Source organism: Hirundo rustica, chromosome 25, assembly GCF_015227805.2.
Source record: "Hirundo rustica isolate bHirRus1 chromosome 25, bHirRus1.pri.v3, whole genome shotgun sequence".
Classification (NCBI taxonomy): Eukaryota; Metazoa; Chordata; class Aves; order Passeriformes; family Hirundinidae; genus Hirundo; species Hirundo rustica.
The window spans coordinates 851,001-873,142 of record NC_053474.1 but is presented as its reverse complement, the minus strand read 5'-3'; the positions used below and the strand labels follow the sequence as shown (position 1 = coordinate 873,142).

At 58.1% G+C, this 22,142-nt stretch overlaps 3 protein-coding genes across 9 annotated transcripts; all 3 read left to right on the top strand.

Moving 5' to 3' along the window:
* Positions 1-8,623: 8,623 nt before the first annotated feature.
* On the top strand, positions 8,624-14,187 carry STMN1 (stathmin 1). 3 transcript variants are annotated; one of them, XM_040086269.1, is made up of 5 exons: positions 8,624-8,685; positions 11,615-11,685; positions 12,378-12,550; positions 13,253-13,444; positions 13,682-14,187. In XM_040086269.1, exons 2-5 carry the CDS (start codon positions 11,673-11,675, stop codon positions 13,748-13,750), a joined length of 447 nt encoding a protein of 148 aa, XP_039942203.1. In that variant the 5' UTR covers positions 8,624-8,685; positions 11,615-11,672; the 3' UTR covers positions 13,751-14,187. The 3 variants fall into 3 exon arrangements, with proteins under 3 accessions (XP_039942203.1, XP_039942201.1, XP_039942202.1); XM_040086267.2 differs by lacking the exon at positions 8,624-8,685 and adding an exon at positions 10,091-10,170; XM_040086268.2 differs by lacking the exon at positions 8,624-8,685 and adding an exon at positions 10,294-10,350.
* A 1,648-nt stretch (positions 14,188-15,835) lies between these two features.
* Positions 15,836-19,050, top strand: PAQR7 (progestin and adipoQ receptor family member 7). 5 transcript variants are annotated; one of them, XM_040086257.2, is made up of 3 exons: positions 15,836-15,864; positions 16,533-16,635; positions 17,804-19,050. In XM_040086257.2, the coding sequence occupies exon 3, from the start codon at positions 17,832-17,834 to the stop codon at positions 18,861-18,863; it is 1,032 nt and encodes a 343-aa protein (XP_039942191.1). In that variant the 5' UTR covers positions 15,836-15,864; positions 16,533-16,635; positions 17,804-17,831; the 3' UTR covers positions 18,864-19,050. The 5 variants fall into 5 exon arrangements, with proteins under 5 accessions (XP_039942191.1, XP_039942187.1, XP_039942190.1 ...); XM_040086253.1 differs by having other exon boundaries at positions 15,857-15,972; XM_040086256.2 differs by lacking the exon at positions 15,836-15,864 and having other exon boundaries at positions 16,081-16,635; positions 17,804-17,921; positions 18,027-19,050.
* A 785-nt stretch (positions 19,051-19,835) lies between these two features.
* On the top strand, positions 19,836-21,976 carry LOC120763146 (aurora kinase A and ninein-interacting protein-like). The gene is made up of 3 exons (XM_040086266.2): positions 19,836-20,010; positions 20,598-20,718; positions 21,179-21,976. Exons 1-3 carry the CDS (start codon positions 19,921-19,923, stop codon positions 21,844-21,846), a joined length of 879 nt encoding a protein of 292 aa, XP_039942200.1. The 5' UTR covers positions 19,836-19,920; the 3' UTR covers positions 21,847-21,976.
* Positions 21,977-22,142: the final 166 nt, after the last annotated feature.

The following is a 22,142-nucleotide window of genomic DNA, read 5'->3' as shown; positions in this document are numbered from 1 at the left end:
ACCCTCCTGCCGGTCTGTTTCCTGTGGGATTTAGGGTGCAGGAGGCCTGGCAGGGCGCTCTCCTCACTCACGGACTGTGTCTGCTCCCAGCTCCGGCCCGGGGCCGTCTCCTCGCCCGGGCTCTCCCCAAAGCAGCGCTTTGCGGTGCCCATCGCTGCCGCCCCGGAGGATGCGGCACAAAGCCCGGCCCAGCTCACCGGCACACTGAGCTCCAGTTTTCCCCGGAGCGCTCCAGTGCCAGCCCCACGCAGCCGCTGCGATGGAGGAGACGATCGGGAAGCCGAGGAAACGCGTGGGCTGAGCTGCAGGCGGTTTAACAGCGAAAGCAAAAGCCGCGTGTGCAAGCAGGGGGAAGCCAGGAATTCATTCCCCGCTCCCCACGGGCAAGCAGGGGTTCAGCCACTGCGGGGTTCCTCATCACAGTGCTCCCCCCTTCATCCTCCATCCTCCTGGTTTCTATCCTGAGCGTGGTCCGGGACATCCCTGGGGGCAGTCGGGGTCGCCTGTGCCAGCTGTGCCCCCTCCGAACCCCCTGTGCCCCCCCAGCCCGGTGCCCGGGGGTGACAGAGGAGCAGGAAAGGCCTTGGCGCTGTTCAAAGGCTGCTCAGACGCAACAAAACATCTTTGTGTTATCAACCCTGCCTTCAGCACAAACCCAAACACGGCCCCGGCACGGAAATTAACCCTGCCCGGGCCCAAACACAGCACATCCCTGCATCCCTGCATCCCTGCATCCCTGCATCCCTGCATCCCTGCATCCCTGCATCCCTGCACCCCTGCATCCCTGCATCCCTGCATCCCTGCATCCCTGCATCCATGGATCCCTGCATCCCTGCATCCCTGCATCCCTGGATCCCCACATCCTCACCTCCCTGGGGTGCCCCGGGCTGCTGCAGGCTGCCTGTGCCACGCTGGGAGGTTTTGTGGCAAAAAGCAGGAGTTAAAGGATATCCCAGGGTGGGATAACATTTATTGTGAGCTCTGGGCTTTTACACCCCTAAATCCAGAGGGATTTTGTTTCTCAGGGAGGTGGGAAGGGAACTCCAGCCCCGTTACTCTGGGGGTCAGCCCTGGGAGCCCCCACCTGCAGGGTGTTGGAGGGGTTCCCTTCCAGCCAAGAATTCCAGTGGGTCTGCCCTGCTCTGATATTCAAACTGCTTAAAAAATTGAAAAAAAAACACCCCAAAACAAAACAACCAACCCCAAACAAAACCAGCGGCGCTGCCCATTGATATTCCCCTCACAGCTGTGCTCGCAGCATGGCTGGGGTATGAATGGACACATTCCTTTTTCCACCAAAGCTTCCCACTCCTGGATCTGAAATCCCACAGCGTCAGCACAGCCCCAGCTCCTCAGAGCTCAGAGTCTCCTTCTCCTCCTGCCCTCCTCTCCCTCCTGGGAGCCCCTTCCAGGGCACATCCCTGCAGAAAACCCGAATTCCCAGCTCCAGCCCTCGCTGCCATCCAAGAAAACCTCGTTTGCTCAATTGCAGCTTCCCTGTTGATTTAATTAATGCAAATCCACACACGTGTTAAACCTCCTTGTAATTACCGTAAGGCTCTCGTGGTTTTTGTTGGGAAATTTTTTTTCCCTTTTTCTCGTGTTTTTAAGGAAAACAGTGAGGCCTGGATTCACAACAACCCGTGGAGGTGCAGGGTCCTTCCAGCTCAGCCCCAAAGACCAGCCCAGACACCGGTGCAGTGCTGCCCCAACCCCAAGGCCAGGCAGCAACTCCTGGAGCAGAATTCCCTAAATCCCTTCGCTTGCTGAGGATTCACTTGCCCTCATGCCGGTTTTATTCCACTGGAAAAATCACAGCTTTGCTCTGCGTGAGACACCGAAAGAAAATCAAGTTTCTTGCTCTCCGAAGTGAATTTTTATCATCTCGTCCTCGAGCTGAGCTGGATGCTCCCAGTCACGAGGGATTCCGCTCCACGTTGAAATCTTCCCAAGTTCCTCCCACGCCGAGCCCTGGGGCAGGACAGACCCTCAGGAACTGGAGCAGCTCCGAGCTGCAGGCTCGGTGTTCTCCCCCTTCCCTGCACCACCACGGGCCAGGAGGGCTCCTGCTCCCTCAGCCAGCAGCACCCAAGGGATTTTTTGAGGCACGAGAGGTTTTTTTCCAGCAGTTTTCCCTCTGCGGCAGAAGCCCCGTTTTGTGCCGGAGCCATCTCTTGCTACCCCAGGGATGATTCCTGAATAAACAGGGGGGAGAAGAGCTGAGGAGGGAAACTGAGGGAGAGAAGAGGCTGTGTGAGGTCTCTCTGCTCCGAAAAAGCCACCGAGACAGATTGAAACGATGCGTTTTGGGTTGGATCCAGCTTTCCCCCATGTTAGGAAGGACAGGCTGAGCTCAGCTCCTGCCTCTCCCCCGTGTGATGGAGAGGAAAGTGGGGAGCTGGGTGAGCAGGGGACCCCGGCTCCTCCTTTTTAACCCTTTATCTCATCCTATTTAACCCTTTTTAACCCATCTCTTCACCCCAGTGGTGCTGAGACCATCGACAGCGCTCCCTGGGTGACACCAGAGCCCCCCGACACGTTCAGGTCCTCTGACAACATTCACACACGAGGCTTTGGCTGGGGGTTGTTATTTGGGGGGGGGTTTATTTATTTTTAATTTAATTAAAACAAAGCCCTTGTGTTGCCCATCACATGAGGGTGCCTCTCGGGGTGTCGATTTTGGCGTAGAGCAGCAGATTGCTGGTTGATTGTATGGAAGATGGATGTTTTTTCCACCAGAAAGCCTGGCTTTGTCTGCTCTCCCAGCCGCAGTGGATGTGTCAGGTCCCTTTGTCTTTGGATTTATGTATTGATCTATCGTGGGCTCAGATTAGCAGGGGGGGAAAAAGGGATCAAAAAGCACGGGGCAAATGTTAAGTGCAGGTGTTGTTTCCGTGCTGGAATTGCTGAGATGCCAGGGGAAGGGAGCGGGAATTAACCCGTTTGGATGTGGAATTGTCACTGGACACAGGAGGGGAGCCGCTCGCTGTCCGGAGAGGATCTAAAATGTGGAAACACAGATCTGGACTGAAGCCCAAAAATCCATAAAACCCCACCCCAGACTCGTTTCCTTGGCTCACAAATCCCGTGGGAAGAGGCCCCCAGTGTCTGATGGATCCCACCCATAAATACCTACAGAGATTGCACGGAAAAATCAGCTGTGGCTGTTGCTCTGGGTTCTCCTGCATCCCCTGGGTGTGAGGATGGGGGGGGACACTTCAGAATTCTGCCTTTTGGCCAGAACTTCATCCTCGTGCTGTGAATGCGCAGGACCCAGGCACCAGAGAACTGCAAATCCACCTGTTCCCCGGGCGGGAGAGCTCCTGAAAAATAAAACACTGCTCCCATTTGGCTGGGCTCTGATTTTGCCTGGGGAACTGCTCCGATTTCAGGTGGCCCGAGAGCTCTGCACCGAGAATTGTTTTCCCATTTGCTCTTTGTGGGAACAGGCTCAGCGAGGGGGCTGTCACAAGCCCATTCGTCTTGTTTATTTGATATTGGGGAAGTCATGCTCCTTTAAGAGGATTTCCACCCCTCAACTCCTCCCCTCGTGACACTTCCAAGCCACATTTTGTCTCCAAAGGGTGGGAGTATTTTTAACCATATCACGCCAGGGAAGTATTAATAGCACAATGGGCTCGCCGAGCTGCTGGTGGAGCTGAATCCATATTTTAAATCCAAGCAACTAATTAGGAGCTGGGGAGTAATTAGTGCTACACCCAGCTTTTCTTCAGATCCCCCCCACACCCCTTTCCATTTTCAAAGACCCACGGCAAATGCCTGTGCTGGAATGTTCTGTGGCTGTTGAATATTTTATGGTTCCTCCGTGCATCGCTGTTCCGTGTGGCTGTCGGGATCCCACCGTCTCCTCTGCGGCTGGGAATGCGATCAGTGCATGGAAAAATGGAAAAACCCCGAGCCCCGAGCCCCGAGCCCCGTCCCTGCCTCGTGCTGCCTCCGAGGTTATTTTTGAACCCTCGGCAGCGAGATGTTTACGGGCTGCCGGGAATAGCGGGAGCTCTCCGTGCTCCATATGGAAATGCAAATTTGGGCTTTGGAGCGGGGTGGGGAGGAGCGGGGAGGGAGCGCGGAGAAGTGGGTCGAGGCTTGGTGGGGATCTCCAGGATGGATCCCGAAATGTTTGTGCACGCGGGGAGGGCGGTGGGAGGCGGCACCCACGGGGACCTGGGCGGGATTGGGGCAGGAGAACGCACCTGGAGGGATGGGGACGGGAATGGGATGGGAATGGGATGGGGACGGGGACGGGAATGGGAATGGGAATGGGAATGGGAATGGGAATGGGAATGGGAATGGGAATGGGGATGGGATGGGGATGGGATGGGATGGGATGGGAATGGGGATGGGGATGGGAATGGGGATGGGATGGGAATGGGAATGGGAATGGGAATGGGATGGGGACGGGGATGGGGACGGGGATGGGAATGGGAATGGGAATGGGAATGGGAATGGGGATGGGATGGGGATGGGAATGGGAATGGGAACGGGGATGGGAATGGGAATGGGATGGGGACGGGGATGGGGACGGGGATGGGAATGGGAATGGGAATGGGAATGGGAATGGGAATGGGAATGGGGATGGGATGGGAATGGGAATGGGAATGGGAATGGGATGGGGACGGGGATGGGGACGGGGATGGGAATGGGAATGGGAATGGGAATGGGAATGGGGATGGGATGGGGATGGGAATGGGAATGGGAACGGGGATGGGAATGGGAATGGGAATGGGGATGGGGATGGGAATGGGATGGGGATGGGAATGGGGATGGGGATGGGAATGGGATGGGGATGGGAATGGGAATGGGAATGGGAATGGGAATGGGAATGGGATGGGAATGGGAATGGGAATGGGAATGGGAATGGGAATGGGGACAGGAATGGGATGGGGATGGGATGGGGATGGGGATGGGAATGGGAATGGGAATGGGGACGGGGACGGGAACGGGAATGGGAATGGGGATGGGATGGGATGGGGATGGGAATGAGAATGGGGATGGGATGGGGACGGGAACAGGAACGGGAACGGGGATGGGATGGGATGGGATGGGATGGGATGGGATGGGATGGGATGGGATGGGATGGGATGGGATGGGATGGGATGGGAATGGGGATGGGAATGGGATGGGAATGGGAATGGGAATGGGGACAGGGATGGGAATAGGGACAGGGATGGGAATGGGGACAGGGATGGGAATGGGAATGGGAATGGGGAATGGGGAATGGGAATGGGAAAGGGGACAAGAATAGGAATGGGATTGGGATGGGGACGGGAACATGAATGGGAATTGGGGACAGGAATAGGAATGGGGTTGGGATGGGGATGGGAACAGGAATGGGAACGGGGACAGGAAAAGGAATGGGATGGGGATGAGAATGCCCTGTGGGATTTGCTGGTGGAGAGAAGAACCCGCACCGGGGCCGCACCCACCCGTGGGAGCGCCGCTGGTGTGAATCCTCTGCTCTCTAATAATAGTTGGGCTTGTGATGGAGCCTTTCCCTCGGCCCTGCCTCTCCCCAGCCATCTGTTTCCCAGAAACTTGTGGAATTCGTGTGGCCGAGCTCGGGGCTGCGTCTCTGGGAGGGGCGGCTGGCGGAGATGGGGGCTGGGGGAGAGCTCCAGGCAGGGCTTTGGGGCTGCAAACCCCCGTTTTCCTGGGAATTAGAGGATGGAAAACGTCCCCGGGCACCCTGGAAGGGAATTCTGCTGTCCCCAGCCCGGGCTGGGTCAAAGGCAGGTCTGCTTAGGGGGAAGACCAGACCCTGCTGCGGTGGGGATGAAGCTGCTCGTGGTGAGAACCCCTGACTTTATTCCAGGGTCTGCAGCTCTCCCTGAGTGTTTGGGTAACTCCGAGGAGGGATACAGCGTTCCTGCAGCTTCTGTCTTTATTTCATTAGGATCTTACATTCTTCTCGTGCTCTGGAGCCTTGTCACCCCCACCACCACAGGATTTGGGTGTCAGTCCCGTGGCTGCACCTGAAGGGGTGAACGTGGCATTTCAGGGCTCTGCTGCCCCAATATCAGAGCAATTAATTGATATTTCCGTCCCTGTCCCTGCAGGCGCAGGCGCCATCTGTGCTCAGCGCTTTTCCTCGTCTCGTTTAAGGGAGGAATTAACAGATTTCGAGTGAATTTCTCAAAAATAACAACCTGTCTGATCTGCAAAAATTCAATTATTTCCAACAGCGCATTGGGAGGTGCAAATTTATTCCGAAGGGAACGTTTTCTTAATGGTGTTTTTCAGCATAAATATAGTACCAGTCTAAACACCTCCAGTAAACAAATATCAATTACCTTAAACGTTTTCTGCCCGTGGAAAAGCTTTCATTGCGAGGGAGACACTCCCTAAAAATCCTGGTTTGTTCTTCAGTTCCACAGGCTCCTCGGCTGCGCTTGGATTAAAATGCATTTTTATCTGAAGATCAAGGATTTTTAAGGTTGGGAAAAACCTCTGAGATCACAGAGTGGATTGAAAGAGACCTCGTAGCCCTTCCCTGCCTCTGAGTTCCTTTTAAAATACCACCTCCTCCAGCAGCTGGTTATTAAACCTCTCAGACTGATCCACTCGGGTCAGATAATATATTGGATTTCTAGTTATGAAATAAACTGTGCTAATTGGGGGCTGTTGCCAGCCCTGGCCGTCCCTTGCAGGTATCACTGACCAAGGTGCTCTAAAACATCCCCTGATTAACAAATAAGCTGTCAGTCCCTCCACCACCACCCGTGCTTAAGGCTGGCAATTTAATACACAGAAACCACATTTTCTCATTGGAGATTAAATATTTTTGCAAGTTAAAAGAGCTGCCGTGGGCTGAGTTGTCACCTAATTCTGTCAGTCTCTTTGTGGGGTGTTTTGATAAGCACAGCAGAGCAGAGGCTTTAATCTTTGGGCTGAATCTGATCACGTCACGTCCCAAATTCGCACCCACCGGGAGCCCTCTGCTGAGACCCGGATTTTTGTGTTTCACCCGGAGCAGGGTGGGCTGGGGTGGAGCTGAGGAGCCTCGGCTTTGGTTTTTGGTGGGGTTGAGCCCCGCTGGAGCACTGGGGGTTCGAGGTGGGTGCTGTTATCACCAGCTCGGGTTCTCCACACCGCTGGTGACATTCCCGATTTACAGAGCCTCCGTCCTTTCTGCTCTGGCAATGTCTTCTGCAGGTCCTGCTGGGATCCTTTATTTTCCTCCAAAGGCAGAAATTCATCTGGCAGAAATTCATTCTGATGTTAAATTTGGGCTCGAACCGGCGTTTGTCTTCTCCAGCCTGTTTTGGGGCTAAATGTGGCTTGTTGGAGATGTTTCTCCCACTGCTACCTGCTCTCTTAGTGGTAAAACCGGAATTAAAGCAAGAAAAAAAGAGCTTTTGTTGGTGATAAGGAATCCAGTAGATAAAAACTACCACAGCCACATGCTGAGGAGGGGAGAGTCTGTTTGGAACCGCAGTAAATGTGTCAATAAACACAAATCAAATGCAAATTAAATAAAAGCTTTTCATACACTCCATTCTCCTCGAGATCAGACAAAAATAAATGCCACATAAACAAACGGGGTTTATGAAATGCTCCAAAAATAAAACCACTCCTGCAACAAGGCCAAAAAATGAGATTGCCTCCGTGCCTTTCCACCTGCCGGGAGCTCTTGTTTCTCTCTGTATCACAACAGTGCTCAAAGGTTCAAACCAGAACCAGCGGTGGCAGGTGATGTAAAAGGGGCTGGGGAAGAGCCTCATCCTAAAAGACAGGGCATGGAAAATGCCAGAGGAAAATGAGAGCAGATCCCAAATCCTCCTCCCAGCTCTGTCTATAACTTTCCTCTTACATAAGAGACTTCTTACCCGAAGGAAATATTTTTGGCTTTTAAGCCAATCTGCAAAGGAAGGTGAGCTAGAGTCAGGTTTTTTTTTCTTTTTTCTTTTTTTCTTTTTTCCTTCCTTTTTCCCCCCAGAAATCCAGCTGGGAAGTGCTGGCATGACTCGTAGATTTCTCTCAGCCTGCATCCCTTCTCCAAAAGCTGTAAAAGGAAAGGAAATTGAGAAGGAAATTTCCTCCTCCCCGGGGGTGAGCACTGGCTCAAGGTCCTCACACAGGTACCAGACCAAAAGCCTCGAGCCCAGGAAGCCTCGTTTCCTCTGGGGAACCCAGGGATCATCCCAGGATAAGCTCATTGATTTGACTCAAAAGCATTAATATTAAAGCCTCCAACACTCTGTTGGGCTGCACGGTCGATAATTAATAAATGATAAAGCGAAACACAGGCTGGTGGCTGAGGCTCTTGGCTGCTTTGTCTCCCACAAGGTTTCATCCAAGCACTCAAGATGTTTCCTTGGAAAACACGTGTGTTGTGGGTGACATGGAGGCGCTTTCCCCGGGATGGAGCTGGGAACGCCACGGAGCTGCCAGGAACGATCCCAAAGGGCCGAGCAGCCGCCCCAGGTTTCAGATCCCGAACCCGGGATCCCGTCAGTCCCACAGAAAGGTTCCACCACGCAGCAGGAAAATGGCTCTTCCCATGCCCACTCCGGCAGAAGCCTCTCCCAGTTCTAGCAGCTCGGCGCCTGGATGTGGTTTCCATGGAAATAGACGTCAGATCAGCAAAAACCAGGGCCAGTGTTTAAAATAATCTCTGTTTTGAAATCTTCCTGCCTTTCTGTCACAATATTAACCTTCCTCAAGGTAGGATTCCTCTCTTTTTGGTGCAAAATCCTTGGGTTTAAGAGGGTGCACGGCAAGGGGGGGGTCCCAGAAAAGTCCTTTTCTTGGGATTGAGGGTGTGGAGGCCGCTGGGCTGGGGCTGTAGCGGAGGATTTTGTTGTGTGTCCATCTGCCTTTTGTGTGGATTGACTCTTGGTGTGGCCGGAGCGTGGAAACCACCACGGGAATTGCACGGGATTCATTTGTGTGGGACACGTGGACACGGAGTGAATTTGTTGGAAGCACGTTTGGGAGTGAGACACTTCCCTGGGGTTGGCAGTGGCGTTGTCCTGGGGAAGGGAACACTCCCAGGGCAGATCCACAGGGAGCCACCGTGCTCATTCCATGGAATCTGCACAAAAGAGGTTTTCCCTGAATGTGGTCAGGCTCGCTGGTGTCACCCTGAAGGAGAGAGTGGCCACAGACCCATGGTGGCTGTGACCCTGAGATGACCAAAGGGACTCGGTGGTCATCTTGATGATGACCAAGAGCCTGAGATGGCCATGCCCTTATGTAGGTGACCGTGTCTTTGAGGTGACCAAGGTCTCAAGGCAAGCGGCCGTGGTTCTGAGGTGACCATGGACCTGAGGTGACCACGGACCTGAGGTGACCATGGATCTCAGGTGACCATGGCTCTGGGTGACCATGGCCATGAGGTGACCATGAACCTGAGGTGACCATGGATCTGAGATGACGGTGGACCTGAGGTGACCATGGATCTGGGTGACCATGGCCATGAGGTGACCATGGATCTGAGATGACCGTGGACCTGAGGTGACCGTGGACCTAAGGTGACCGTGGATCTGAGGTGACCGTGGATCTCAGGTGACCATGGATCGGAGATGACCATGGCCATGAGGTGACCATGGGTCTGAGATGACCATGGCCATGAGGTGACCATGGGTCTGAGATGACCATGGATCTGAGGTGACCATGGCCATGAGGTGGCCGCAGCTCAGGTCATCCCAGCCAGAGCTCCATTCCCACCATTCCCCTTGTCAGGCTGGACACCCCCGACCACAGCACCGGCCCTGATGCCCCTGTGCTCTCCCCCGCAGTGGGGAGACACAAAGGTGGTCCAGCAGCTCCGGGGGCAGGAGCGAGATCCCAGCGCGGGGCCCTGGGGGCCGGGGGTCCCTGGGGGCTGGGGGCGTCGCGGTTCGGCCCCGCACCCCCGGCCCAGCCCGGGCCAAGCGCGGGGGCCGCCGCCCCCCGCGGGGGGCGAACTACAACTCCCGGCGTGCCCCGCGCGGCCAGGGGCGGGGGGGGTCTCGGTTGGGGGGGCGCGTTCGCGAGGGGGTGGGCGCGAGCCCCCTCCCCCCCCCCCAGCCCCCCCGGCGGGCGGCACGTGCCGGCGGGCTCGGCCAATCGGGGCGGGGCGGGGCGGGTCACGTGCCTTTGTTTGGCGCTTTTGTGCGCGGCGGGGCGGGCGCGAGCGGAGTGTGGCCGGAGCGGCGGCGCGGGCAGGTGGGTGCGCGGCGGGGCCGCTCGCGGGGAGCGGGTACGGGCGGGCCGCGGCGTAACCCCCGCCGCGCCCTCCGCGTCTCGAGAAGGCGGAGGAAGAACGGGGGAAGTGTCGGTGCTTCACGGGGGTCCGGCGCCCCGTTAGATGCGGGCGGCGGAGGGCTCCCGAGGGTGGCTGTCAAGGTGAGGGGGGGGGCTGCGCGGCGCTCCGCGGGCGCTCGGGGCGGAGGTCGCTTTTGTCCCCGCTCGTGGGCATCGCGTCGCCGCCCGGTTTTGTAGCGTGGCGGTGACAAAGGGAAGGGAGACAATGGGGAGCGGGGGGTGTTCCTCGTACGTGTCCCCGTTCCCCCCGCGCCCCGATCGCTGAGGGGAACGGGGTGTCTATTGTCCCTCAGCGAGGGGCGACGCCCTACCCGCGGCAGCGGCGCCCCCTCCCCTCCCCGCCATTGTTAGTGGGGAAGGGGCGGTATCCGGGCGACCGCGCCCCGACGCCATCGATCCGCGGGGACCCTCTCGGAGCCCCCGTCCCAATGTCGCTCCCCAGCGCTCCCCGTCCCCTCGGCCCCCGCGGGGCTGAGGCTGGGGCGGGGGGGGCTCGGCCCCGCACCTGAGGCGGGGGGCGGCAGGTGCCCGGATGTTGGCGCTGGCCCCGCCCCCTCCCTCGAGCCCCCTCGCGCGGGCGCGCGCGCGCTCTCCCCGGCGGTTTGAATTCGGTGCGGTTGGAGGGGCGGGGGCGGGCCGGGGGCGGGGCCGGCGCTGCCGCCTCGGCGGCCATTGGCTGCGGCCGCGGGGGCGGGGCCGGGGGCGGGCGATCCCTGCTCCGCGCCCCGGCCCCGCCCGGACCCGCAGCGGCGCCCCTTCGGACCCCCCCAAAAACCCTTTCTATTTTTTTTTTTTAACGGTTTTCTAGACCTTTTCCTGGCATTTTTTAACGGCGCCCCGTTTTCACAAGGTGTCCTGGGCGGTGTGCGCCCTCGCTGTCTGCCGCGGTGTGAAGCATCTGACTTGAGCTGCGCAATTAAAACCGAATTTTAAATGAGCTCGGTTGCGCACATTTCAGATCCTTCGGGAGCAGCAGCAATCCTGGCTGTGCTGTCCTGTGATGCGTCACTTTCTTATCCAGCAAGCTCTTATATGTGTGTGAGAGCAGTGAAATCCCCATAGTGCCGTGCTAGAACGGGGGTCTTTGTTCGAGTACCTTAAGGTGGAATAAAACGGATTGAAAATGCCTGAATATCACACAGATCCTACAACGCCACTGATTCCATAACCTCTCCGGTATTCCCAGCACTGTCCAGCAGCTCCACAAAATGCCTGGAATCACTGACTGCAGTGACCTACCTTGCCTGCCTTTTGTTCAGCAGCTCTAATTCTGTTCAGCAGTTTTTATTAGAGGGAGCAGGATCCCTGTGCTGGCTGTTGAAAGGCACATCTCTTTGTTTCCTAGGAACCTACCTGACTGACCTTATCCCAGGCTTGGCTTCTGGAGTCTTATTTTCTTGGCCATGGCTACTTCTGGTAGGTAAAATTTTGTATTAAATGCTCTTGTGTCTTTTTTTTGTTGTTGTTGCCGTTGCCTCCTAATTTCCTCGGGAATAACTTAAAGACCGAATCTAGTGAAATAAGCTGCCGTCACCAGGCTTTTCTCCCATCTTGGGTGAGGCTGGGTGGTTGTGAAAACACCCCAAAAGAGGAGTCTGGCAGCAGATGGGCTTCAGCTCCCTGCAGCCATCTGCTCCCTCGGCAGAGCTGGCTGTCACCGAGGCATCCCGGGGACCACGGGCTGCAGCTGACACCGTGCAGGGCTGGGCGAGACAGCCCTGCCTGCAGACTCCTCTAAAAACAGGGGGTTTTTCACTTCTTGGCTCTCTCAGGTTCCAGGCAAACGCCTGGAAATTCGTCCTCAGGTTTGTCACTGGAGAGAGAATGATTTTTGATTTGAACTAATGGAGTTGTTTTCACGATTTGGGATGTTGAAGGCTGAATTAAAACATCAGGCGCTTGGGTGATGTAGGCTCAAGGAAGGATTGCAGAGCAGATTACCACGTTTTTGAACAGCATTGCTGTGCTGAAAACAAAACTCCTGTCTTGGACGCCCTTCCTCAGGGAACTTGGTGGTGCTGAATTTTGGAAGGCTGTTGTTAATGTCACCTGAGCCGGTTCCTGCATAAAATACTCATTTTTCTGGCTTTTTCCCCCTCCATTCCCAGATATCCAGGTGAAGGAGCTGGAGAAGCGAGCCTCTGGGCAGGCCTTTGAGCTGATCCTCAGCCCCCGCTCGAAAGAAGCCGTGCCAGAATTCCCTCTGTCTCCCCCAAAGAAGAAGGATGTGTCATTGGAAGAGATCCAGAAGAAGTTGGAAGCGGCAGAGGAGAGACGCAAGGTAAATCTGGAGCAGCTGAAGTGAGCTCTGCTCCACCAGTTTTGGGGGGGTTTGGGGCTCTTTTTATTTATGTGGGGTTTTTTTATGGCAAAATGAATATTAATGGAACTTATGAATGAAATCCCTTGGGGCTCTTGTGAAGCTTTATGGTCATGGTTTTGATTCCAAAGAGAATTGGAAGAAAAACTGGGAGGAAAGGTAGCTGAGAGGGGCAGCTCTTTCAGGAAGAAGCTGTTTTTCTTGTCTTTTAACACCAGAACAAGATGAATTTTCTCCTAGAAAACGCAGCAGTGAATCCGAAATGAGAAGTTGGGGAATAAATTGTCTGACGGATGAAAGCTGTGGCTGGGGCTTGCAGCCTGGAGCCCTTGAGGGTGATGAGGCTCCGACTGAAGTGAGCCTGACCTGAATCTCAGTGATTCACCCCTCTGAGAAGGGAGGATCTTTAAGGAAAGTTCCATCAATGTTAACATCAAAAAAAAAAAAAAATCCGTGTTCCCTCTGCAGAAAGATCCCATTTAACGAGATCTGCAAGTAATGAGAGAAACGGAGCTGTGCCGGTTCCGTGGGTGGGTGGGGAAGCCCCAGGAGCTGTGTCCTGCAGCACCCAGCTCCTGCTGGCAGCAGAAGGGCACCAAACGCTCCGGGGAGCCGGGGCAGCCCCCGGGCCCTGCCCTCACAGCCCGCCCCGTGTCTCGCCAGTCCCACGAGGCAGAAGTGCTGAAGCAGCTGGCCGAGAAGCGGGAGCACGAGAAGGAGGTGCTGCAGAAAGCCATCGAGGAGAACAACAACTTCAGCAAAATGGCAGAGGAGAAGCTGACCCACAAAATGGAAGCCAACAAAGAGAACCGTGAGGCACAAATGGCTGCCAAGCTGGAGCGCTTGCGGGAGAAGGTGGGTGTGCAGCCCTGGGACAGGGAGCTGGGAAAGGGAGATGAAACCCCAAAAAAGCCCCACACGAGGAGGGTGCCCTGACCAGGTGGGGAGGGCAGGTTGTGGAATCTGCAGAAGGCGTTGCAGAGTTGCAGCTCTGTGAGAGGGGTGGGCGGCTGGAGCTGGAGCAGGCTGTGCCCCGCAGCGGGGTGGGGAGCCTTTCCCTGGCTCTCACGGCTCGCTGCTGCTGTTTTGCAGGACAAGCATGTGGAAGAGGTTCGAAAGAACAAAGAAGGCAAAGACCCCGGCGAGGCCGAGACCGACTGACTCCGTTCTGGAAACTGACTCTCCCCCTCCTCCAAATATCCAAAGACTGTACTGGCCAGTGGTTTTATCTTTGGTTTTGGTTCGGTTATATATTTTTTTTTTTAAGTTTCTTAGAAACTGATGTAGAACTGTAAAATTAGATCCAAACTGTACACTTGCTTTGGGGGCTAGAGGGGAGACCTTCCATGTGTCACTTTTCTAAAGTGTTGTCTTTCCAGTGTAGCTTTTTCTTCTTGTTGCATCCTTTTCTACGCCAGTGCACTCGCTCCTGGGTTGATGGCGAGTACTGTATCAGCTCTGTAAGACCTTTGTGCAAGGAATCTGTAGTAACTTCCATGCTGAGTATCTGTTACACTTCAAACAAAAATCTCTGACTGTCCAGTCTGCTAAAATACTGCTGTAACCGAGTGACTCAATAAAGCTGCACAGTGCTGTTATCCCCCGTTCCTTCCTCGGGAGCCCGGGGCTGGGTGGATGGGGAGCTCTGGAGCAGCTCCCTGTGCCCCGGAGCCCGGCATTGTCCGGCTGTGACAATCGCAGCTTTGTGTGACACCTCGGCCCCGGCAGCTGGGGGCTGTTTGTGTCCAGGGCCCCGCGGCACCTCGCTGTGCTGGGACATCCCCACAAGCAGCCCTTGTTCCACGGGCCGAGGGCAGCTGGGGCTCGGGGGGACAGCAGCTCCTGCTCCGTGCTGGGAGGGTCGGGCTGCCCCAGGGGAATCATTTTTGTCTCATTTTTGTCACCCAGCTCTGCTGGGGTAGAACAGCACCTGCCCACAGCCCCCGGTGTTGGTTCCTTCTGGGCTGGGAGAAATGGGAGCAGCTCTGAGGAAGGATGATTTTTAGGTGGATTTGGAACAAAATCTCTGTTGCACCCCAAACCTTCCCCTGAGGATGGCCACAGGTGCTGGGGCTGTGACCAGGTGCTGCCACCCTGTCACAGCCCCGGGGAGGGGACACTGGTGACACCGGGCTGTCCTTGAGCCGGGCTTGGCTCCCGGGTTTGTTCGCAGTTGAACTCCGCAGCCGGAGCACCTGAGGATGGAAAAGCCACAGGGAATTTGTGCTTTTGAGAGGCTCCCGGAGCCCTGGGTCACTTGGCTGTCGCGTGGGCTGTGGTGGAGAAGGAGGCTCGGCTCGGGAAGCTTTTCCCGTGTCCGGGCAGTGCCAGGAGCAGCGGGACACGGCCCCGGAACGCCGCAGCGCGTCCCTTCCCTGAAGGATTTCCAGCGGCCCTTGGATGCGCCACAGCTCGAGGTGCTCGGGAGTCCGTGCTGCTGCTCCCAGCTGGGGAGAGGCGGCGGCTCCGGGGGCTGCTCCAGCGCCGAGGACACGGAGCGGGGCCGGGCTGCCCCGGGATGGGGGCAGGAGCTGCCCGGCGCCGGGAGCGCAGGAAAACAGGGCTCTGACCTTCGAGACAAAGCTTGGAGCGCAGCCAGGAGGGAGGGGAGCACCTGGCACGGCGTAATGGAGGCCGGAGGGAGGCCTGGAGCAGCTCCCCGGTACAAAATGAGGCACGATCAGCAACCAGAACCCCCAGATCTTCATTTTAATGTTGTTACCTGCTGAGGAAAGAGTGTCTCAAATGCCGTGTGGGGTTTTTTTCTCCTCTCTCCAAACGTGGAGGAGGAGAATGGCAGCTCTGCCAAACCCCAAATGGTGCTGGAGCTCAAATCGATGCTAAATGTGATGTTTGGGCTTGCCAGAGCTGTCAGAGCCCGGCGCGGGGCCTTCTGTTCCCTCCTCTTCCTTCTGCTTCACGGGTCTGTGTGCCCGAGCTGAGCCGGGGCTTCAGGGCTGCCCTGGGCTCTCCGAGCGCTCCTGGGGGGAATTCCGGGGGCTGGGAGGGAGAGGGCAGCGCTGCCCCTAGAGCGGGGTAAGGGAGGGGAGTGATCGGGGCAGGAAAACAGGACTCGGCGTCCTCAAAAATATTAAAAAAAAAAAAAGCTCCACAGCTCAGGGAGGGATGCGGAGCCGCGTCGGGGGTCCGCAGGGAGCAGCAGCGGCTCGGAGCAGCCCCAAGGAGCCGCGACCCCCGCCCGCCCGGCCGGGAGGAGCCGCGGGCAGCGGGCGGAGGAAGCGGCGGGGCCGGGCCCGGACCGAGCCGTTCCGCAGGTGCCGGGGCGGGGCTGGGGGTCCCGGGGGCACCGCCAGGGGAAGGGGACCAAAGCCCTCCTCATCCCCGTCCCAGGGGAGGGAGGACCACCCTGGGCTGCCCGGAAGGTTTGGCAGGGCTGGAGCTGCTGCTCTGCGGGGGCTCGGGTGGATGCGGGGCTGATCGGAGCTGGGGGGAGCCAGCGGTGATTTGAAAATGAAAGCTGCTTGTGCTTTGGGAGCCTTTGGGAGCCTTTGGGAGCCTTTGGGAGGCTTTGGGAGGCTTTGGGAGCCTTTGGGAGGCTTTGGGAGGCTGGGTGCCGCTGTGTGACGGGAGCAAGCAGGGATGTAAACAGCCGGGGGCGAGTCTTTATCATCACAGAAAAATTCAGCGGGAGGGGTGGGAGCTGCCGGGCAAAGGAAACGCTGCGGAGGAAACGCCAGGCGGTTGAGGCAGCGTTACCGAGACAGCTCGTGGGGAAGGGGAGGGTGTTATTTGGAGTACGAGGCAGATGAGGGATTTCCAGGATGCGCTCCCTTCATAACGGAGCCTTGCTCAAGGCTCGGTAGCTGGGAAGAGCTCGGCGAATTGAATCCTGCTCCGACAAGTTTCGGAGGGGTTGAAGTAAACACCGCTCCCTTTCCTGCCCGGTGCTTGGCCGCTCCTGACACAGCATCTCCCCCGGCAGAGCCAGGGCCGCCTTTCCCGCAGGAATTTCTCTCCTGGGAGCCGGAGCGGGCCCGGAGCCCCTTCCCCTGCACCTGGAGGGCAGCGGCAGCGCTGGACCTGAGGCAAGTTCTCCGGGCCGTGTTTGCTTCCAAGCTGCCCCTGGAATTTAGGTCAAAACAGCTGAACCTGGGAAGTTCTGCTTTTGCCCTCGGTCCGTGACAGCGCTCGGGGCTGTTTCGGTTCAGTGCAGGAAGAGGTTCACGGGGTCAGTTCTTCCCTGGCAGCTTTCCGGGAGGGTTTAGGGCGCCGGGGGAGGATCGGGATCGCCCTTTGCGAGGCGCTGCCCGGCCGCGGGGGCTGTTCGGGATGTGGGGCCTCTCCAGCCAGGCCAGGTGGGCAAAGGGCATTTGGGAGGGAAACCGAGCAGCAAAGTCCTGTTTATTTCTGTGTCTGTGCCTCTTGGATTCAGGCAGGAATGAGTTACAGCCTGATGAGGAAATTACAGAGTTTTTTAAAACAAACAGTCCCATCCCCACCTCCTCCTGTTCCCAAACTTTGAAGAGTTTTTCCTGGGGTTGAGGCATAGATCAGCACTGGAGCTGGACGTGAATCAGGTTTTCCTCAGGACTTGTCTGAGCAAGAGCAGGTAAAGTCGGGGGAGAATCTCATTTTGGGCATGTTCTGTTCAGTAAGTTTTTACGAAAAGGCCGAAGGAGCTGGCAGGGCTGCCTTTATCTGGGTAAGGACAGCAGCTTCCAAAACATAAATATGGAAATTCCTGCTCACAAAGATTACGCTGCTGGACCTTGGTGGCGCAACAGGATGAACTCACTCGGGCCACGTTGTGGTCAGGAAGCTTCTTGGAAAATCAGGAGCTGAAAGAAGGACATAGAAATCCAACCGCAGGAGTTGCAGCCCCTGTTGAGCGTTGGTATTTGTAGGGACAGGCACTGCAAACAGTTTCCAGGAGGGGGAATCTGGAGCGGGAGCTTTGTTTAGGATGCTTGGTTTGTTCAGCAGTTCCCAAACCGCAGGGAAGGGGGTGAGCCAGGCACTGGTGTGTCCTGGTGAGTTCATTATTGCCATTTAACCCCAGACTCGTGTCCTCGGAGCTCCCCACACAGCAGAGGCACCTCAGGAGTTCTTACACCTCCCTTCAGCCTCCCCCGCTGTTGTTGGGGATTCTCCAGGGCGAAAACCCCAAGCAGAGCATTTGAACATCCCCTGCTCGTTGATTTTTATGTTAGAGTCCCCACTAAACCCCAGAGCAAAACTCCCTCTCCTCCCCAGAGGTGATTTTGCGCAGCGAGGACCCATCATGGCCACGGTGGTGACGGAGAAGCTCAGCCGGCTCTTCATCAACCTGAGGCAGCTCCCGCCGCTGCTGGCGCCGCTGTCCCCGGCCACGGTGAGCAGCGCCGAGGTGCCGCCGGTGTTCTGGAAGCCCTACATCCACGGCGGCTACCGGCCCGTGCGCCAGACCTGGCGCTACTACTTCTCCACGCTCTTCCAGCAGCACAACGAGGCCATCAACGTCTGGTCGCACCTGGCGGCCGCGCCGGTGCTGCTGCTGCGCTTCCAGCGCCTCTGGCAGCGCGTGGACTTCGGGCAGGACGCGCACGCCCGGCCGCTGCTCATCATCCTGGTCGCCTCCCTCACCTACCTGACCTTCAGCAGCCTGGCCCACCTGCTGCAGGCCAAGTCCGAGTTCTGGCACTACAGCTTCTTCTTCATGGACTACGTGGGGGTGGCCGTGTACCAGTACGGCAGCGCCCTGGGGCACTTCTACTACGCCATCGAGCCCTCCTGGCACGAGCGCGTGCGCGGCTTCTTCCTGCCGCTGGCGGCGGCGCTGGCCTGGCTGTCCTGCGCCGGCTCCTGCTACGCCAAGTTCCGCTTCCACCCGGCCTGCTCGCTGCCCGGCCGCCTGTGCCAGGAGCTGCCCTCGGGGCTGGCCTACCTGCTGGACATCAGCCCCGTGATCCATCGCATCTGCACCTCGGCGCGCCCGGAGCCCGCCCTGCTCTACCACAAGTGCCAGGTGCTCTTCTTCCTCCTCGGGGCCTTCTTCTTCTCCCACCCCTACCCCGAGAAGTGGTTCCCGGGGAAGTGCCACTTCTTCGGGCAGAGCCACCAGATCTTCCACGTGTTCCTGGTGCTCTGCACGCTGGCGCAGATCGAGGCCGTGGTGCTGGACTACGAGTCCCGGAGGGAGATCTACTCCTCCCTGCAGGGCGGCCCAGCTTACGACTTCTCTGCCCTCTTCCTGGTCACCGTCGCCTGCTCTGTCCTCACAGCCATCTACATGGCCCAGAGGGTGAGGAGCAAGCTGGGCCTCAAGGAGGAGTAAAGAAGAACAGAGCCCAGCGCAAGTCCTGCCCCAGGCCTCCACATGCTGCTTCATGAACTCAGCAAGTGCTTTCTCTAGGGAATCAGAGAGATGCTTTTTATGCTTTTTTAATCCAGTGTAAGTTCCAGCTTGCTCATAGAATGGTACCCGGGTTCCGTTCGGCTCTGAATAAACAAGTTGGAACAGAGTGTTTTGCGTGTCCCGGTGGGCTGGGGCAGGCTCTGGGAAGCTGCCAGGTCCCCAGCAGGAGATAAGGAGAGGCCATCTGGCCCCTGTTGGACTCTAAACCATGGCAACAGTACAAGGTGAGGCTGTTTAAACCAAGGTGACAAATTAATTTAATATAATTTCAGGTCCCTCTAACAGGGCTGAGGGAGTTGTTCAGGGCTGTCCAAGCAGTGCCAGGGCCCTGTGCTTTACCCTGTGGGAGCAGGATGGGCACAGCCCTGGCCCCGAAAGCGCAGGGAGAGGAGGGGTTGATGCGAGGAGGAACCCCGGCACTGGGTCGGGGCTGGGAACAGCTGTGGCTGCCCCGATGTGGATTCAGGGGGAAACGCAAGGAGAAAATCCGCCCCCGGTACCGCCCCGGTACTGCCCCGGTACTGCCCCCGGTACTGCCCCCGGTACTGCCCCGGTACTGCCCCGGTACTGCCCCCGGTACCGCCCCGGTACTGCCCCGGTACTGCCCCCGGTACTGCCCCCGGTACTGCCCCGGTACTGCCCCGGTACTGCCCCCGGTACCGCCCCGGTACTGCCCCGGTACTGCCCCCGGTACCGCCCCGGTACCGCCCCGGTACCGCCCCGCTCTCGGGGCCGCTCCCGCTGCTCCGCGGGGGCTGCGGTGCCACCGCCCCCTGTGGGCGTGGTCTCATGTCATGTGACCCCACCCTTCGTCCCCATTGGTCCGTTCCTGCGGGCGGCGCGTGCGCACTGCGCGCTGAGGGAGGGGCGGGCGCGAGCGGGAAACCGGGACCGGACAAACCGGGAATAACCCGGGAATAACCCGGGAATAAACAGGGAATAAACCGGGACAAACCGGGAACGGGGGAGCCCCGGGATGAGGCGGCGGCGCGGGGGCGGCGCGGCCCCGGCCGAGGCCTGCGGGGTGTGGCTGGACACGGCCGAGCTGAAGCGGGGCCCGGCGCGGGTGAGGCCCGGGCGGGCACCGGGGGGCGGCGGGACCGCGCAGAAACCCCGCAGAAACCCCGCATAAACCCCGCATTCCGCGGGCGGGGATCGCTCGGGAGCTCCTCCCCGTGAGGGGAGGCTGCGGGAGCCGGGCCGGGTCGGTCTGGAGAAGGGAAAGCTGAGAGGGGATCCCATCAATCCACACAAAACATCCCCAGGGGCTGTCTGAGGTGGTGACAGTGACAGAATGAGGAGCAACGGCCATAAACTAAACCACGAGTTCCACCTCAACATGAGAAAGAACTTTCCATGAGGGCGGCAGAGCCCTGGGACAGCTGCCCAGGGAGCGCTGGGGTCTCCCTCTGCGGGGACATCTCAGAGCCACCTGGAGGTGTTCCTGTGCCACCTGCTCCAGGTGACCCTGCCTGGGCAGGGCTTGGACTGGGACATCTCCAGAGACCCCTCCAACCCCAGTTATTCCAGGATTTCCAACCCAAATGACTCTGCTGCTGCACGATGAAGGCGGGAGCTGCGCCACAGCGCTGGAAGAGGGGCAGAGTTGGTTTTAGATTTATTTTAATATTTTTCACTTGTTTCTTCCCGCAGCCCCTCGGCGCCAAGCTGAGAGCACCCACCCGAATTCCCGAGAGGAAACAGAGCCTGGCGCTGCTCCCAGAGCCTGGCAGCAGGCAAACCACCATCCCCACCTTCTTCAGCCCCCACACAGGTACCTGGGGCCCAGGGGAAGGAGGCTCAGGCATTACAAACCCCTCTCTCATCTCCTGGCTGCTTTGCTGGGCAGAAAAGTTCATTTTCGGGTGCAGAGGGTAAAGGAAGGAGGAGCTGGCTGGTATCGGGAGCTTGGATTTTATATTAAATGGTTTCAGAGGCGAATGTGGGACTTGATGCCTCTGCCAGGGCACTTTCCCTGGGGAGTTCTCAGGGGGTTTTTGGTAACTTTGAGCAGCTGAAGGTGCAGCTCTCGTGTCTCGCTGCAGTGACCCAGCCCGGAGCTGTGGGTGCAGCTCCAGGACAGCCCCTGCAGCAGCAGGGGGTCACTGCGGGGTGGTGGCACTGCTGGGCTGTGGGGACAATCCCTGGGGACACGCAGGGCACAGCAGTGACGCTGTGGGAGGGACGGACCCTGCGAGATGGGGCTGCTGTCACCAAGTCCCTGTTGTTTTCAGACGAAAGAGACAAAGAAAACTCCAGGCCGACCCCCTGCACCCCAAATAAGGACTGGAAGGACTCAGGGGTTCCTCTGGCTCCCTGTCCTGTGAAGATCCTGGCCTTGCCACAGCTGGAGGAGCCCCCTGGAGCCGAGCAGGGGGTGCAGGGCTCATCCCGGGCATGGAAAGCACCTCTGGATCCCCTGGAGCTCCCAGTGGCGTCTCGGAGGCAGAGCAGAGCCTCCCGTGGGGCTGGGGGGGATTCCTGGTGCTGCAGCTTCTCCCAGGGCTCGCAGCACGGCGGGATCGACGCTCACAGGAACGAATCCCGGTTATTTCCTGGAGAAACGGCCTCAGGGAGCAGGAAACCACAGCCCTGGAGCAAAGCTGGCTCTGGGACGGGTTCTGCTGGGGCTGAGAACACAAATCCCGTCCCAGGGGCTGCTCCCAGAGCCGTTTGCTGCTCTCCCCAGAGCCCGGGGCGAGCTCAGCCCCTCAGGGAGCGGGGCCAGACCCCGGGGGATTCCTGCAGGCAGCTCTTCTGCCAGGACTCCCAAGGGAACAGGGTCATTGCTCACAGGGACAGGGACAGGGACAGCTGCAGCCCCAGCCAGCGCCTGGAGCTGGGCTCTGAGTGCCTCTTCACACAGGACTCGGAGGGGAACAGGGTCATTAAACACTGCTGAGTGACCCAGCCCGGCTCTGGGGGTTCAGGGCGTGCTCAGAGCTGGGGAACACCTCGGTGCAGCCCCCAGCCCCTCCTCGTTCCCTGAGACGTTGTGTTAATGCAAATAAAAGGCTGGAGTTTGTTTCTCAGGGTTTGGCTGTTTGGGTCAGGGTCCTGCACAGGGAGCACATTCCAGAGCAGGGACTCTCTGACAGCTCCATCTCCGCAGGCAGGGCCCAAAATGCACCAAATCCTGGTGCAGAGGAGCCTCGAGGGGACAGGGACAGAGACCACATCCTGCAGGGGCTCTGGGGT

Bases quoted from the DNA above. Each gene is read 5' to 3' on its own strand.
- STMN1 (XM_040086269.1), top strand. The intron at 12,551-13,252 runs GTAAATCTGGAG...GTGTCTCGCCAG, and splicing joins CGGCAGAGGAGAGACGCAAG to TCCCACGAGGCAGAAGTGCT. The intron at 13,445-13,681 runs GTGGGTGTGCAG...GCTGTTTTGCAG, and splicing joins TGGAGCGCTTGCGGGAGAAG to GACAAGCATGTGGAAGAGGT.
- LOC120763146 (XM_040086266.2), top strand. From the start codon at position 19,921: ATGAGGCGGCGGCGCGGGGGCGGCGCGGCCCCGGCCGAGGCCTGCGGG. The intron at 20,011-20,597 runs GTGAGGCCCGGG...TTCTTCCCGCAG, and splicing joins TGAAGCGGGGCCCGGCGCGG to CCCCTCGGCGCCAAGCTGAG. The intron at 20,719-21,178 runs GTACCTGGGGCC...TGTTGTTTTCAG, and splicing joins CTTCTTCAGCCCCCACACAG to ACGAAAGAGACAAAGAAAAC.
- PAQR7 (XM_040086257.2), top strand. From the start codon at position 17,832: ATGGCCACGGTGGTGACGGAGAAGCTCAGCCGGCTCTTCATCAACCTG.